Here is a 13497-nt window from a genome sequence, read left to right as displayed (position 1 = left end):
AATTAAGAGGTTTGCTTAGTCCAAGTTGGATCTAAGTTTTTATATCCCTTCCTAATAAAATTATTTAAATGTACATTTATTTACTTGTAAGTGTGGACACACGTATGCTATAGCACACACATGGAGGTCAGAGGACAACTTATGGTCGATGATTCTCTACTTTCACCCGTGGGTCCTGGGGTCTGAACTCACCCTTACTTACCGAGCCCTGTTGTTAGGCCTCTCATCTCCTCTCCGTAGACATTTGTACTGGGCATTTGGTTATCACTGGGAATTCAGTTTTAAGCTTAAGGAATCAGTATTTTTGTTTTGCCCTGACCATCCCCCTGGACTACTTATTTCAATATTTTCTTGGCTGCTGAAAACTTGGAGCCATCTTGTGAGTGTCCCGTCTTTAAAATACTGTATTCAAATAATAGCTTGTACGTATGTTAATTTTCCTTCTCTGGATTATAAATCTCTTGAAAGGGAAGGCTGAGTTCTGTGTTTTGTTTGAACCACTCAGCACACAGCAAGGTCTCATGTTAGTGGGCCGTCAGAAGGAAGTCTGTGTCAGTAAAGCAGAAGGGACAGATGCCATTCGTGGGAAGGAGGCCACTGAGATCAGGTGACTGAAGTCCTACGCAAATGAAGGAAGTTTTATATGATGTTTAATCTCTGATTTTTCTTTCCTGAAATATAAGTACATTCTTATTATATGGTTCTATTAATGCTTTCCGAGGCCTGCTTGGGCCTGTTGCAGAAAGTAACGCTGGGGAAAGGTTCAACACCTTACCAGTGAATAAGCCTCGGCAACTCAGGGTAGCTGAGCAGTAAGTTATCTGGGAAGGTGAAATCATAATGATTAAACACTTGGCACTATTAATTCAGCAGTGTAAACAGTAGGGATTTTCCAAGGAAAAGCATGTATTTGCTATTGTCTATGTTGCCTTGAGCTCAAAAGCAAGTTCTATTTCAGCAATATGCAGGAGTCTGAAATTTTAGTTTTGCCATTTCTAACACAATTAAAAATACTTTGAAACAGTGTGGTAAATGGCAAAAGAAGATGAGAATAAGAATTATCAAGATAACCTCTTAAGGCATTGTTGAGTAATTAAATATGTATTGTGATTTAAAAGTCTCATTGATAGCAAGGGGATCTTTAAAAAAAATCTTGATATTGAATGCTGGTATCTCTCCAGTTTCATTCAAATGACTGAAGAACCTGGAAAAGCAGTTGCTGCTACTGATGCATGAAAGTCTGCTACTGGTTGTGTGTGTAGAGAAGTGTGTGTATGTGTGTGTGTGTGTGTTTGGAAGTTTTAGAACTATAGCTATACTCTCAGCTTTGTGTGTGTGTGTGTGTGTGTGTGTGTGTGTGTGTGTTTGGAAGTTTTAGAACTATAGCTATACTCTCAGCTTTGTGTGTGTGTGTGTGTGTGTGTGTGTGTGTGTGTGTGTGTTTGGAAGTTTTAGAACTATAGCTATACTGTCAGCTTTGTGTGTGTGTGTGTGTGTGTGTGTGTGTGTGTTTGGAAGTTTTAGAACTATAGCTATACTGTCAGCTTTGTGTGTGTGTGTGTGTGTGTGTGTGTGTGTGTGTTTGGAAGTTTTAGAACTATAGCTATACTCTCAGCTTTGTGTGTGTGTGTGTGTGTGTGTGTGTGTGTTTGGAAGTTTTAGAACTATAGCTATACTCTCAGCTTTGTGTGTGTGTGTGTGTGTGTGTGTGTGTGTTTGGAAGTTTTAGAACTATAGCTATACTCTCAGCTTTGTGTGTGTGTGTGTGTGTGTGTGTGTGTGTGTGTGTGTTTGGAAGTTTTAGAACTATAGCTATACTCTCAGCTTTGTGTGTGTGTGTGTGTGTGTGTGTGTGTGTGTGTTTGGAAGTTTTAGAACTATAGCTATACTCTCAGCTTTGTGTGTGTGTGTGTGTTTGGAAGTTTTAGAACTATAGCTATACTCTCAGCTTTGTGTGTGTGTGTGTGTGTGTGTGTGTGTTTGGAAGTTTTAGAACTATAGCTATACTCTCAGCTTTGTGTGTGTGTGTGTGTTTGGAAGTTTTAGAACTATAGCTATACTCTCAGCTTTGTGTGTGTGTGTGTGTGTGTGTGTGTGTGTTTGGAAGTTTTAGAACTATAGCTATACTCTCAGCTTTGGAAGAAAGTGCCCCACTTTACCACACTGAGTTGGCATTTATAAACATTAACAGCCATATTGGTGTAGAAACATTAATTTTATTTTTTTCCATTTGTACAGGGGTAACACACAGCATCAAATATGGAAAGTGTTATCTATGGGGTTCTAGTGCAAAAATTAATATTAACTAAATTAAATAAAAACATTGCTGTCTAGGTTTTAATTATTTCTACTTCGATTTTAGTGTCGGAGGATAGGAGGTAGCCTTCGGCGTCTTAAGGTGATTCCAAAGCGTGGCAGTTTGGGGACCTCTTTCACGAGTAAAGAATGAGAAATACATCATGGGTGGCCGAAATAAATAAGATACTGAGAGGGTAGGCCATTCAAGACCTAGTTGCACTTTTCTTATCATACGTTATGGACATAGCACACATATAAATAATGGATCTAACTGAATCAACCTTAATTTGATCTTAGGTGGTCATTCTTAGATGACAAAATACTCCGTTATCTAGCTCAGTGGGCCTTATACTATATATATATATATATATATATATATATATATATATATATATATATATATATATCATGCCTAGGTATTTAATGTCTAGGACAATCTTTAACATCTGTATTTTATCTTAGTCCACCACTGCTGAGTTTTGACACTCATGCCACTCCAACATGCCAGGAGCTCTCCGGACCCATATTCCACTACCACTAGTTAATAGCTATACATGCCTAGTACCAAATGTCTCAGTCTGGGTCCTTGAACACAGGACTCTGAGTTGGGAGTTGTAGGTGGGGAGGCTTTAGGGAACTGAAAAATATAGGATTTGGTAGGGGGAGATGCCATCCGTAACCAAGTCGTGGTAGGGACCTTGGCCTATCTTGTGGGGCAACTGTAGAGGTACAGTCGCCCTTCAGAGCTGTAAGTTGAACCAAAGGAGTCAGTTTTCATAAAAGAGAAGATGGTAGGCACCTTAAATTGTGCGCCAGCTATCCTAATCCCAAGCAGGCAAAACTCTCAACTCTTACCAAACAGATGGTTCTTGTATATTGTGGAAGTTGGGATTACTTAGAACAAGAGGGCCATGTCTGTTTAAAATTCCTTCTCCTTTTATGATATAGTACTGCTGCTCTCTTTGCAGATTAGGAAAATGTTGATGGATTTGTAAGATCTTTGTTTTACCACTGACTCCACGGTATATGAGAGAATTAATTGGCTGAAGAGAAAGAAATGCAGTTGGAAGTGGTGATGCTTAAGGCTTTGACCAAGCCTTGCTTGGTCTTAACCCTGTTCAGCTTGTATCTTGTAAGGCACAGATGGTATTCTTACTAAATATGCAAATGTCAGAAAGCCAAAAGAGATAATCGACTACATACCAAAATTTTCATTCACTGTAGCAATGACCCACATTTAACACATGTGCAGGAAATATGGCTCAGTGGTTGAGTACTTGCCTGGTTTGCACGTGGTCCCGGGTTCCACTTCAGCACTTCATATAAATCAGCTAAACAACACAGTGAAATATGATAGCATAGCTGCAATATGTAGCTGACCGATGCAACATTAACATTGACAGAGAAAAGAGTATAAGATCATTTGTACTTGTTAATAGGACAGCCACTTTGAGCACTTATTTTATGCCAGGTGTGGTCTCTAAAAGACTTTATGCGTAGTTTTATAATTTAACCTTGCCAAAATTCCTTTAAGACCACAGTCAAGTTGCTAGCAGAAGCGACAATACCTAACATTTATAGAGCACTTACTGAGCTCCAGGTATCCTTCACTCTTAATTCTCATAATAACCCTACAAAGTGTGCACTGTCGTTTTCTTTGTATACACGAGGAAATGGAGGGACAGAGTGGTGGAATCACTTTAAGGCCAAGCCCTGGGTTGAGCTGGGATCCATCTCAGTGTGATGGATTAGCATGGAGCCAGCAGTCTAGTTCTTCACTTACTTTATTTCTGTCTTTCCAGATAGAGGTCGGGAAGGTTAGAGAGCATGTGGAACTTTGCTAAGCTCCTAATGAGATGGAGGGCTGGGTTTAAAACCTACAATGCTGACCATACAGCTGCTTTGTATTTTCTTTTTCTTTTTTTTTGGTTTTTCAAGACAGGGTTTCTCTGTAGCTTTGGAGCCTGTCCTGGAACTAGCTCCTGTAGACCAGGCTGGCCTCAAACTCCCAGAGATCCGCCTGCCTCTGCCTCCCGAGTGCTGGGATTAAAGGCGTGCGCCACCACCGCCCGGCTTTTGAGACAGGGTTTCGCTGTAGTTTTAGAGCCTGTCCTGGAACTAGCTCTTGTAGACCAGGCTGGCCTTGAACTCACAAAAATCTGCCTGTCTCTGCCTCCCAAGTGCTGGGGTTAAAGGTGTGCTCCACCACCGCCCAGCTTGTATTTTCTTTTTAACTGTCCTGTACTACCTTCCTACAGTTTATGGCCAGCTGTATTATCGTATTAATTATCTACTGTAATCTTGATAGCAACCCTGTGAAATTGCATTCACCGACAGGAGATTGAAAGTTATGAAGATTCGAAACCAGTTGCCAAGATCCTGCAGATAGGGTTTTGTTTTATGCTGCTTCCTTTCTTTTGTTCTTTCTGGTTTGTTTTTGAGTCAAGGCCTGTGCTGGAACTCCTTCTGGAGCCCAACTGCCTCCTGAACCCAAGCTCTTCCACTCCCAGCCTTCCTGAGAGCTGCAGTTCCAGGTGGGCCTCCCCACAGGCAGTTAACAGATTGTGAGCTGCTAAGTTGCAAATGCACAGACTTCGTAGACATTTTGCCATGCTGGAAGAGAAAGATGTGAGAAAACCAGCAGCCTCGGGGAAGAAAAGCATACTTGCAAATTCAGTGTGAGGTAGTGACGTGATGTCGGTGCCCCACAAGGGGAGGCCACCTGATGCTGCATCTGAGGACGGTATCTGGAGCAAGGAAGGTGGCAGTCCCACTCCAGTGCTGGTCAGTTGACACGCCTGGAGCATTGTGAGCAGCTCCTTTGAAAAAGGATGTGAATCTGTCACACAGTGTGACGCTCATCTAGATGCCGGCTTGCCACACTGCACTGTCTGAGCAATATGTACCCAGGAACAGCTGCCAACAAGCTGAAAAAAATTAGCCTCTAAAATGGGAAGACATGAGAGGTCAAATAGCTAAAATTTAAAATACCCTCCCCCCATGATGGAGGATTACATCTAATCTGTATAGTTTCAGTGTGGAAGACTAGGTTGTGTAGGTACAAAGTGATGGAACTGGCTCCTTATAAGGACTGATTGCTATTTGGGTTTTTTTTTTGTTTGTTTTTTTTTTTTTTTGGATATGAAATCAGCTTCTTAGCTGAGAGTCAGTTCTTTTTCACCATGGAAGAAACTGGTCACTAATTGTGGGTGTTACACACACGTACACACACACACATACTTGTGGAGTGGGTATATCTTTAAACACTTTAGAGAATAGTCTACATTTGCTATGGGGGAATCCGATGAGTTCTGGAAAAGCTAAGGGATTGTCCTAATGGAGAACACATGTGTGGGGCCAGCTACCAATCAGCTTTGACAGCCTGGCATATATGGAGTAGCCCAAACCTCACCAGACAGGTGTGAGCAAGAGTTGGCAGGAAGGAGTCTAGCTGGCTTTCTAACTCTGGCCCACATTTTTTAGGGGACTAAAGGAATTTTTAGAAATTTACTGGCAAGTGTGATGTGTTTTTATTAATCTTAACTTTTAGTGTAAGCCACGTATTTCACCTACAGTCCCCTGAACCCTGAACGCTTGACTCTTCGTAAGTACGTTCTTAAAAAGTGCTTGCTACTGCAATCTACTGTCCGCATTGGTAACTTTGTACTTATCTTGCATCTTGGTTGCCTAAGTGTTTTAAACTTCGAACAAGGTTGTTTTTCTTTTTGGAAAAGTGTCAGGACTGGAAGGTTGAAGACTAGGTATGTTTTCTTTTTCGTATGTGTGTGTTGATGTGTTAGTTCACTAAGGACTCCCCCCCCCACTCCCCCCCAAATCCTAAGTTTTAGGCATATAAATTTTTCAGCCCTCAATCACATATTGCTGATGAGTTAAACCTAGGCCCCTCTGTGATCCTGCCTTGCTTTTTTTTTCCATTGGTTTCAGGTCTCCACACAGACTGCTTTGGAATCATGAGAGATGAAATTGCAACGGCAGTTTTTTTTGTCACAAGATTGGTGAAAAAACACGAGAAATTGAGTGCACAACAGATAGAAGCCTTTGCACTAAAGCTGATGACCATCTTGTTTGAAAAGTACAGAGGTCATTGGCACCCTGACTGTCCTTCTAAGGGACAGGCTTTCAGGTGAGAGCCCGTGTGACATAGGATAGGGGAAGGAGCAATCAGCCAGCAATAGCATCTGCTAGGAAAACACAACTTTTTTTTTGTCCATCTTCAAGTAAGGGATGTTTTATGAGCTCCCATTAATTTGTTTGAACATAGGTTTAAAATAAAGAGGTGTGATATAGTTGAACACTTCATTAGACGATTTCTCATCTGTTTGCCATAAAATATAGACCATGAACATCTATCTGGTGAGCTAACAATGTGATTTAATGTTACGACACCCATTCTGAGTCAGCATGGCAAAAGTTAATGAAGTTTCATTTCCGTTTGTAACCATGGAGGGCGGGGAAGGATGAGGAGAAGATGTGGGTAAGGCAAGATCTGTACCCATGATGTGTGATTTCCTACTGAAGAACCCGTCAACTCACCTTCCTTGCCCCTTTCTTGCTTTATATTCTCCCCAGGTGTATCAGGATAAACAACAATGAGAATAAAGACCCTATATTAGAAAGGGCTTGTTCTGAGAGTAATGTGAATTTTTTTCACCTGGGACTTCCAAAGGAGATGACCATATGGGTCGATCCCTTTGAGGTGTGCTGTAGGTGAGTAATTTTGTGGTTTGTGTGCTTGGTGACCCCTAGGAAACCTAGGTTGTTTAGCCAGCTCTATGTACCTTTGTGAAAGCTGATGCCCAACGCATTGGCGTAGCAACTGGGACGCTATTTGATCACGGTTGGTTTCAGATGCAAACTTTTACTCAACACGCATTTCCATTAGGGATGGTTGACTTGGCAAGCACAAAGACACTGCCATCTATTTGCAGTGGGACTTGGGTCATTGCAACCTGTTGCATACTGCGGATTTGTAACTTTTAAGTACTGTAGGAACCACCAGGAAGGCAAGGGGATCAGCTAGCGTGGAGGACAAGTCAGTCCATTAATTGACCCCCAAAAAAGGTTTTTTTTTTCTTTCTGACCAATTAAATGGATATGCTCACTAGTTGTAACATCCTTGTAGCTTCAGGTTACATTGTCATTCAGTTTGCTTTTTTAGAAGAGTCAGACTCTTTAAAATAGCTTTTTAAAAGTTAAAGTTAGTATGGTGTCTCCAGACCAAGAGATTATGCTTGTGGGAAGTTGAGTCTCTTAATGAATATTTTCTTTTCCTTCTTAGGTACGGTGAGAAAAAGGATCCCTTTACCATTGCTTCTTTTAAAGGCAGATGGGAGAACTGGGAGCTAGCTCAGCACATCAGCTACGCAGTCAGCAGGGCCACTGCCGATTGCTCATCTGGAACATCTTCTGATGAAGAAAGCTGCGGCAGGCAGTCCCAAGTCATTCCCAAAGTCAACAATCCCAACAGCATCTACCAGGTTGCGTGTGGTACACCATTCTGTTCTAATTCTAGAAAGAACACACTCGCAAGAAACAGACCAGGAAGTAGTGAAATGACAAAGAGAAGCCCTCTTCCTAGTGTCAGTATTTTGGCAGAACCTTTTCTGTCCCCCACTCCTGGAGTGTTGTCGCCACTTAACTGAGTTTTTATGAGGCATGGTCTTTTGTTGTCCTGTTTCTTCACGGTACTTCTTGAAAGCACCTGGCTTTCTTTCTACTTATATTCCTTCTGGTTAAATTGTAATATTTAGTGGGTTTTTTTTTTTTGAGACTTCCTAAATAGCACAGGCTGGCCCATAGTTTCTGATCCTTCTGCCTGTCACCTGCTTGAGTGCTGTGATTTAGAAGTGTGTGCCTCCTCACTCTATTTAGTAGGTTTTATTAATCACAATAGCATGTAATTTAGAGAAAGCCTAAACTATTTAAGAAAGACCAGGACACTCTCATTTTGGCACTAGTGCAGTTTGTTTTCAAAACAAAACAATAACAAAAGAGCTTTTTAAAAAGTCATAGCCAGTTTCAAGGGAGCTTGTCCAAAGAATAAAATACTCAACTAATCAAAACCAGTAGAATCGTAACCCATCAACAGATGTACATTTATGTAGAAATAAGTTGCATGAAATAATACTAATACTTACCAGGAGCCTCCCACCCCAATACTTCTGACTGTGTTCAGTAGATAATTACAGGCATCTTAAGTTGATTTCATGACCCGTTTGCAAAACAAAAAAAAAACAAATCTGGCCAGGTGGCGGTGGTGCACGCCTTTAATTCCAGCACTCCAAGTGGAGCGGGGAGACAGAGGCAGGCAGATCTGTGAGTTCAAGGCCAGCCTGGTCTACAAGAGCTAGTTCCACGACAGGCTCCAAAGCTACAGAGAAACCCCGTCTTAAAAAGAAAAGGAAAGGGAAGGGAAGGAAAGGAAAGGAAAGAAAGAAAAGAAAAAAATCAGTTTTGAAGAGCTTCTCTATCAATTTTTATGCATGCTTTCACCTTAACCACTTTTGTTAACATTCAGTTGTTTTCCTCTTTTCCCCTTAAGAGTTACCAGCCAATCTTTTAAATTACTTCCATATTGCTTTATTAAAAAACAACCCCCCCCAAACCCTTAAAATTTGGCATCATTATAGAAGTTAGTTCTGTTGTTTTCTTCCTGAAGTTATTTCTTAAGACTTGGTTCTCAGACATGGAATTTCTATGCCATTAAATATGATAGTCACTTATTCCTGATGTATGGTTTAAGTACATACTAGAAAGCTGTTTTTTTTTAAAAAATTTTCACTACTTCTACTATCTGCTTTACCATTTTCCCTAAAATTGGCCTGTTCTCAAAAGGCAAATAATTTGAAAAATAATTCCTGTAATAGATAGCACTAATAAAATTAAGTATTCAAAAACTGTTTCATGAAATTTCAGCTATTCTTTGACGTCCTTATCTGTTATCATATATTATGGTCAGAAACGTATTAAACTTTTGTTATATTACTAGAAAACATTTTCCTTTAGTTTTTTAAAACTGTGTGTGTGTGTGTTCACATGCATCTGTGTCTGTGTGTGGTGTGTCTGTGTCTCTGGGTGTAACAGTTTACATATATATATATATATATATATATATATATATATATATATATACACATTTATATAACACTACATTTTTAGGTAGGGTTCAGATCTATAGGAGGCTAAACTGTCCTATGGTAAGGTCTTTCCAGAATGTGGTCTATTAAACATCTTTGTCAATTATTTGTGATGTTTGTAATGGGTGGGTCTTACCCCAGAGATCATTTTTAGGCAGTTTTGGGATGTCAGGAGGGAGTGGGGTAAGGGTGAACATTTGAAATGCTTTATGTTTTTATCTTGTGTGTGGTCTAGGGATTGAACCTAGCATGGTAGATATCTACTTAGACACGAGTTGTGTTTCCAGGCCTAACTCATTACCTCTTCTTTTCTTTTTGAGACAGGGTCTCATTAATTTCCCCAAGCAGGCCTTAAACGTTTGAGTCTCTACCTCAGTTTTCCAAGTAACTGGGATTAAAAGCCTTATTAATAACACAGCTTACATATTTAGAGTTTCACTTAAGAGTTCATTTTAGGGGCTGGAAAGCTGGCTTAGCAGTCAAAGGGAACTGGCTGCTCTTTCAGAAGACCCAGGTTCAATGGTCAACATAACCACGAACATGGTAGCTCATAGCCAATTGTAACTCTATAGGGGATTTGACACTCTTCTGGTTTCAACTGCCCTCAGTGGGCACCAGGCACGTACATGGTACAGACACTCATTCAGGCAAAACATTCATACACATAAAAGAAAAAAAATTTTGTTTAAAGATATAAATTGATGATCTCTATAGGATATAAAATTTTGGAAATTTTTCTGTAGATGACTATTTACTTGTAATCCCTATGCTTTGGAGGGACTTCCCTTCTGAGTTCAGGGCTCATAGTCTCAAGAGCTGCCTGTCAGTCCAGAGACCTTCACACATTGTTTTTCCTGTCTTTTTCCTTCCCAGGTGGAAACCTTCAAACAGTCCTTCCAGCCGTGGTTGTGCCTCCCTCGTAGAAAGCATTTGGCAGATGGTCGTGGGGGTGTCTCGGGGGCTGCCTACCACCCAGTGCCCAAGAACCCTAAATGGTGCCGGCCTGCTGGGCGCCGGGTGGACAGGTACCACTGGGTCAACACACAATTGTTCAGTGGCCAGGCAGCACCGTGCAAGCTTGAAGGAGAGGCCTTGTCTTCCCTAAAGCAAAAATGAGGCCAAAGCCAAGAAATCCCCCACTAGAAGGAAGAACTCTCTCAGGGATGGGAGTGCACACAGATCACCGCTTGACTTTTAGCTATACTTTTAATTCTTATTTAACTTTATATAAATTTTTATGTAAAACTAGTGAATATATGTGTGTCTTGTAAAGTGATTGGATGGAGATATTGCCTGTGATAAAATAAAATTAATTATGGGAAGGAAAAGTTGAAATAAACGCACTGTGTTTTTAACAAACCCCTTAGTTCAGTTTGCTGCAAGACAGTTTTAAGTCTCTTGTTTCATCTGTGGTCATTGTTTTAAAAGCAGGTTTTCAATTATGGGAGAGTGATCCTGACAGAAAACTCTTCTGGATTCGTCTAATATTTGTGGTAACCAGTCTATTTTATACATCTTGTAAGAAATTGTTGGAATTTATTTTTTTAAGATAAGAGAATTCCCTTGGTATGTCTTTTGAAAAGTTTGATTTACTACTAAAACTTCATAGACATACTCATATGAACTATTTTATAAAAGTGGTACCTGCTTCTTATAAAGAATTCAAACCAAGCCAAGCAACTCACTATCAAAAGAAATAAAAATCCCTACTACTGAGCCACATGCAACCATTACTAATATTAAATGGCGGCCGTGTTGCAGGTACATTTTGCCTATATACGGACTTAAGAATGGATACAGAGGCTTTCAGGTGGCTCAGTGGGGAGGGACTTGGCACCAGTCCTGTCACCAGAGTTCAGGTCCCAGGACTCAGGTGGTGGGATGGAGGAATGACACCTACAAGTTGTCTTCCGCTCTCCACACGTGTGCCATGGCACCTGCAGGCCCTTCCCCAAATATGTGAACATAAAACTCTTTTTAAAAAAGAAGGAATACACAGATAAACCATTCAGTAAGAGACCCATGCTAGAGGAGCTACCCATTCAGTATTTACATTTGGTTTTATTTGATTTTCATAAACCAACAAACAACCTTGAAATGGAATTGAAAGTGGCCTGAAATGGTTCAAAGCTTTCCCATGCCAGAATATCTAATTTCTGAAGTTTTATCTGGAATTCAACATTATGTTGGTGCAGTATTTAAAATTTTTTTTATTTTATATTTACCCCTTTGTTGCTATACCCACCATCTGAGTTAGGATTATTAAATTTTTGTCATTTATTTACAATATTATTGTGTTTGTGTGTGTGTACATTTTCATGTGTGTGCGCATGTGCCCGCATGTACACTCGCTTGTGAAGACCAGGGGTCTACTGAGTGTCTCTTCAATGTTTTTTCTCATTTTTTGAGACAAGGCCACTTACTTGGAACCTGCTCATTGGAGAGATGGGCTGGATTGCAAACCCCGTCTGCCCCTCCCTGGTGCTGGGATTACAGGCTCATGTAGTGGTGCCTGGCTTTTTAAGGGGGTGCTGGGGATCTGAACTCAAGCCATTAAGTTTGAACAGCAAACACTTTACTAACAGCCTCCTCCATAGCTCTCCTCTATGTCACTGAAGAATGACTTAAAGACTTCATATGTATGAGTGTTTGCCTGTGTGTGTATGTGCACTATCAGTGTGCCTAGTGCCCATGAAGGCCTATTCTGAGCCTCTGAGACAAGCGACCTCCCTCTTGAGTGTTAGGCTTTGTCCCCTTGCATAAGATCATCCCAGCTGGACCTTTTGATCCCTTTGAGAGTGGCAGAGAGGAGTAGAGGCCCTACCTGAGGATCCAGCACCGCCCTACTACCTGTCCTGCACAGCTCGGCCTTAGGTTTATGTGGCCTTTAGGGGATGTTAGAGTAATAGGCTGGGGAAGACTAGGGAAGGGGGGCCTCCAAGTATGTGGGTACAGGGAAGCCTTCATCCCTGCTGGGTAATGCTTTCCAGGTGTGGCCTGTTGGGGGCGGGGCGCCCACACGGCTATAAGTATTTCCTAACCTATGCTCTGGAAGAGGGTGTAGTAAACTCATTGCTCCCTAAAACTTTGGTGGAATCATGCCCCAGTTTGTCCTTGAACTTACAAAGGGAATATGTTGCTTATCTCTCCTCCTGGGAAGGAATTTTAGCAGCAAGTCCATAAGAAGGCATCAGATCCCCTGGAATGGGTGTTACAGATTGTTGTGAGCTGCATTGTGGGTACAGGGACCAAACCAGGGTCCTCTGCAAGAGCACTTAGTGCTCTTAACTGCTGAGCCGTCTCTCCAGTCAGGTCATGCCAATTTTAATGCTGGGATGTAACATATTCTATGCTGAAACAATTATTCATGTAGCTTTTTGTTTATAGTTCTATTTTAAATGGTTAGATGCTTGTTAGGAGTCTTTTGTGTGAAATGTGTTTTGTTGGAGTTTTTTTTTAGGAGACTTTTCTACAAATGCTTCATAGGTATGATGTGAAGTCAACTGTGGTTTTTTGCTTTCTTTCTGTCGTCCAAGCACAATGAAATGGTGTTTCTGGCACTGTATATTGCAGGGAGAAAAACTGAGGTCCATTTGATTTCTTGGAATTCCTTGCCACGCACCAAACCATGTACGTTTTACTTTCTTAGGTATCTGTTTTGTCTGCCAATCTAGAAAATTAATTCTCTGTACTAGAATTAAATGTTCCAGTCAGCCGTTCTATATCAGTTTTTCTTGGAACATTATATATATATATAATCTTTCTGATCTGCACGTTTACTTTTCCATAATCATCTTAGTCACGTGTCTACTGCTGTAATAAAACAAATCATGACCAAGGCGACTTAGAAAAAAAAGCATTTATTTGTGCTTAGGGTCCCAGATGGTTTGAGTCCATGATGGCCAGGGAAGGCATGGGCAGCAGGACAGCTGAGAGTTCACATCTCAATCAGGAGACAGAGAGTGCCCGGGGAATGGCAGGAGGCTTTGGAAACCTCAAGCCAGGCCCCTGCAATGCACCTTCTCTGTCTTAGCTCCGGTTT

The 13497-nt window shown here is 41.0% G+C and overlaps 1 protein-coding gene across 1 annotated transcript; it reads left to right on the top strand.

Moving 5' to 3' along the window:
- Positions 1-6269: 6269 nt before the first annotated feature.
- Positions 6270-10571, top strand: Btg4 (BTG anti-proliferation factor 4). The gene is made up of 4 exons (XM_075967792.1): positions 6270-6442; positions 6889-7026; positions 7598-7796; positions 10329-10571. The coding sequence occupies exons 1-4, from the start codon at positions 6270-6272 to the stop codon at positions 10569-10571; spliced, it is 753 nt and encodes a 250-aa protein (XP_075823907.1).
- The last annotated feature ends 2926 nt before the right edge of the window (positions 10572-13497 follow it).

This window comes from Microtus pennsylvanicus, chromosome 3 (assembly GCF_037038515.1).
Source record: "Microtus pennsylvanicus isolate mMicPen1 chromosome 3, mMicPen1.hap1, whole genome shotgun sequence".
In the NCBI taxonomy this organism is placed as follows: Eukaryota; Metazoa; Chordata; class Mammalia; order Rodentia; family Cricetidae; genus Microtus; species Microtus pennsylvanicus.
This window is presented reverse-complemented; position numbering and strand designations above follow the sequence as displayed.

Coding starts and splice junctions, on each gene's coding strand:
- Btg4 (XM_075967792.1), top strand. CDS start 6,270: ATGAGAGATGAAATTGCAACGGCAGTTTTTTTTGTCACAAGATTGGTG. Junction 6,443..6,888: donor TCTAAGGGACAGGCTTTCAG/GTGAGAGCCCGT, acceptor TATTCTCCCCAG/GTGTATCAGGATAAACAACA. Junction 7,797..10,328: donor ATCCCAACAGCATCTACCAG/GTTGCGTGTGGT, acceptor TTTCCTTCCCAG/GTGGAAACCTTCAAACAGTC.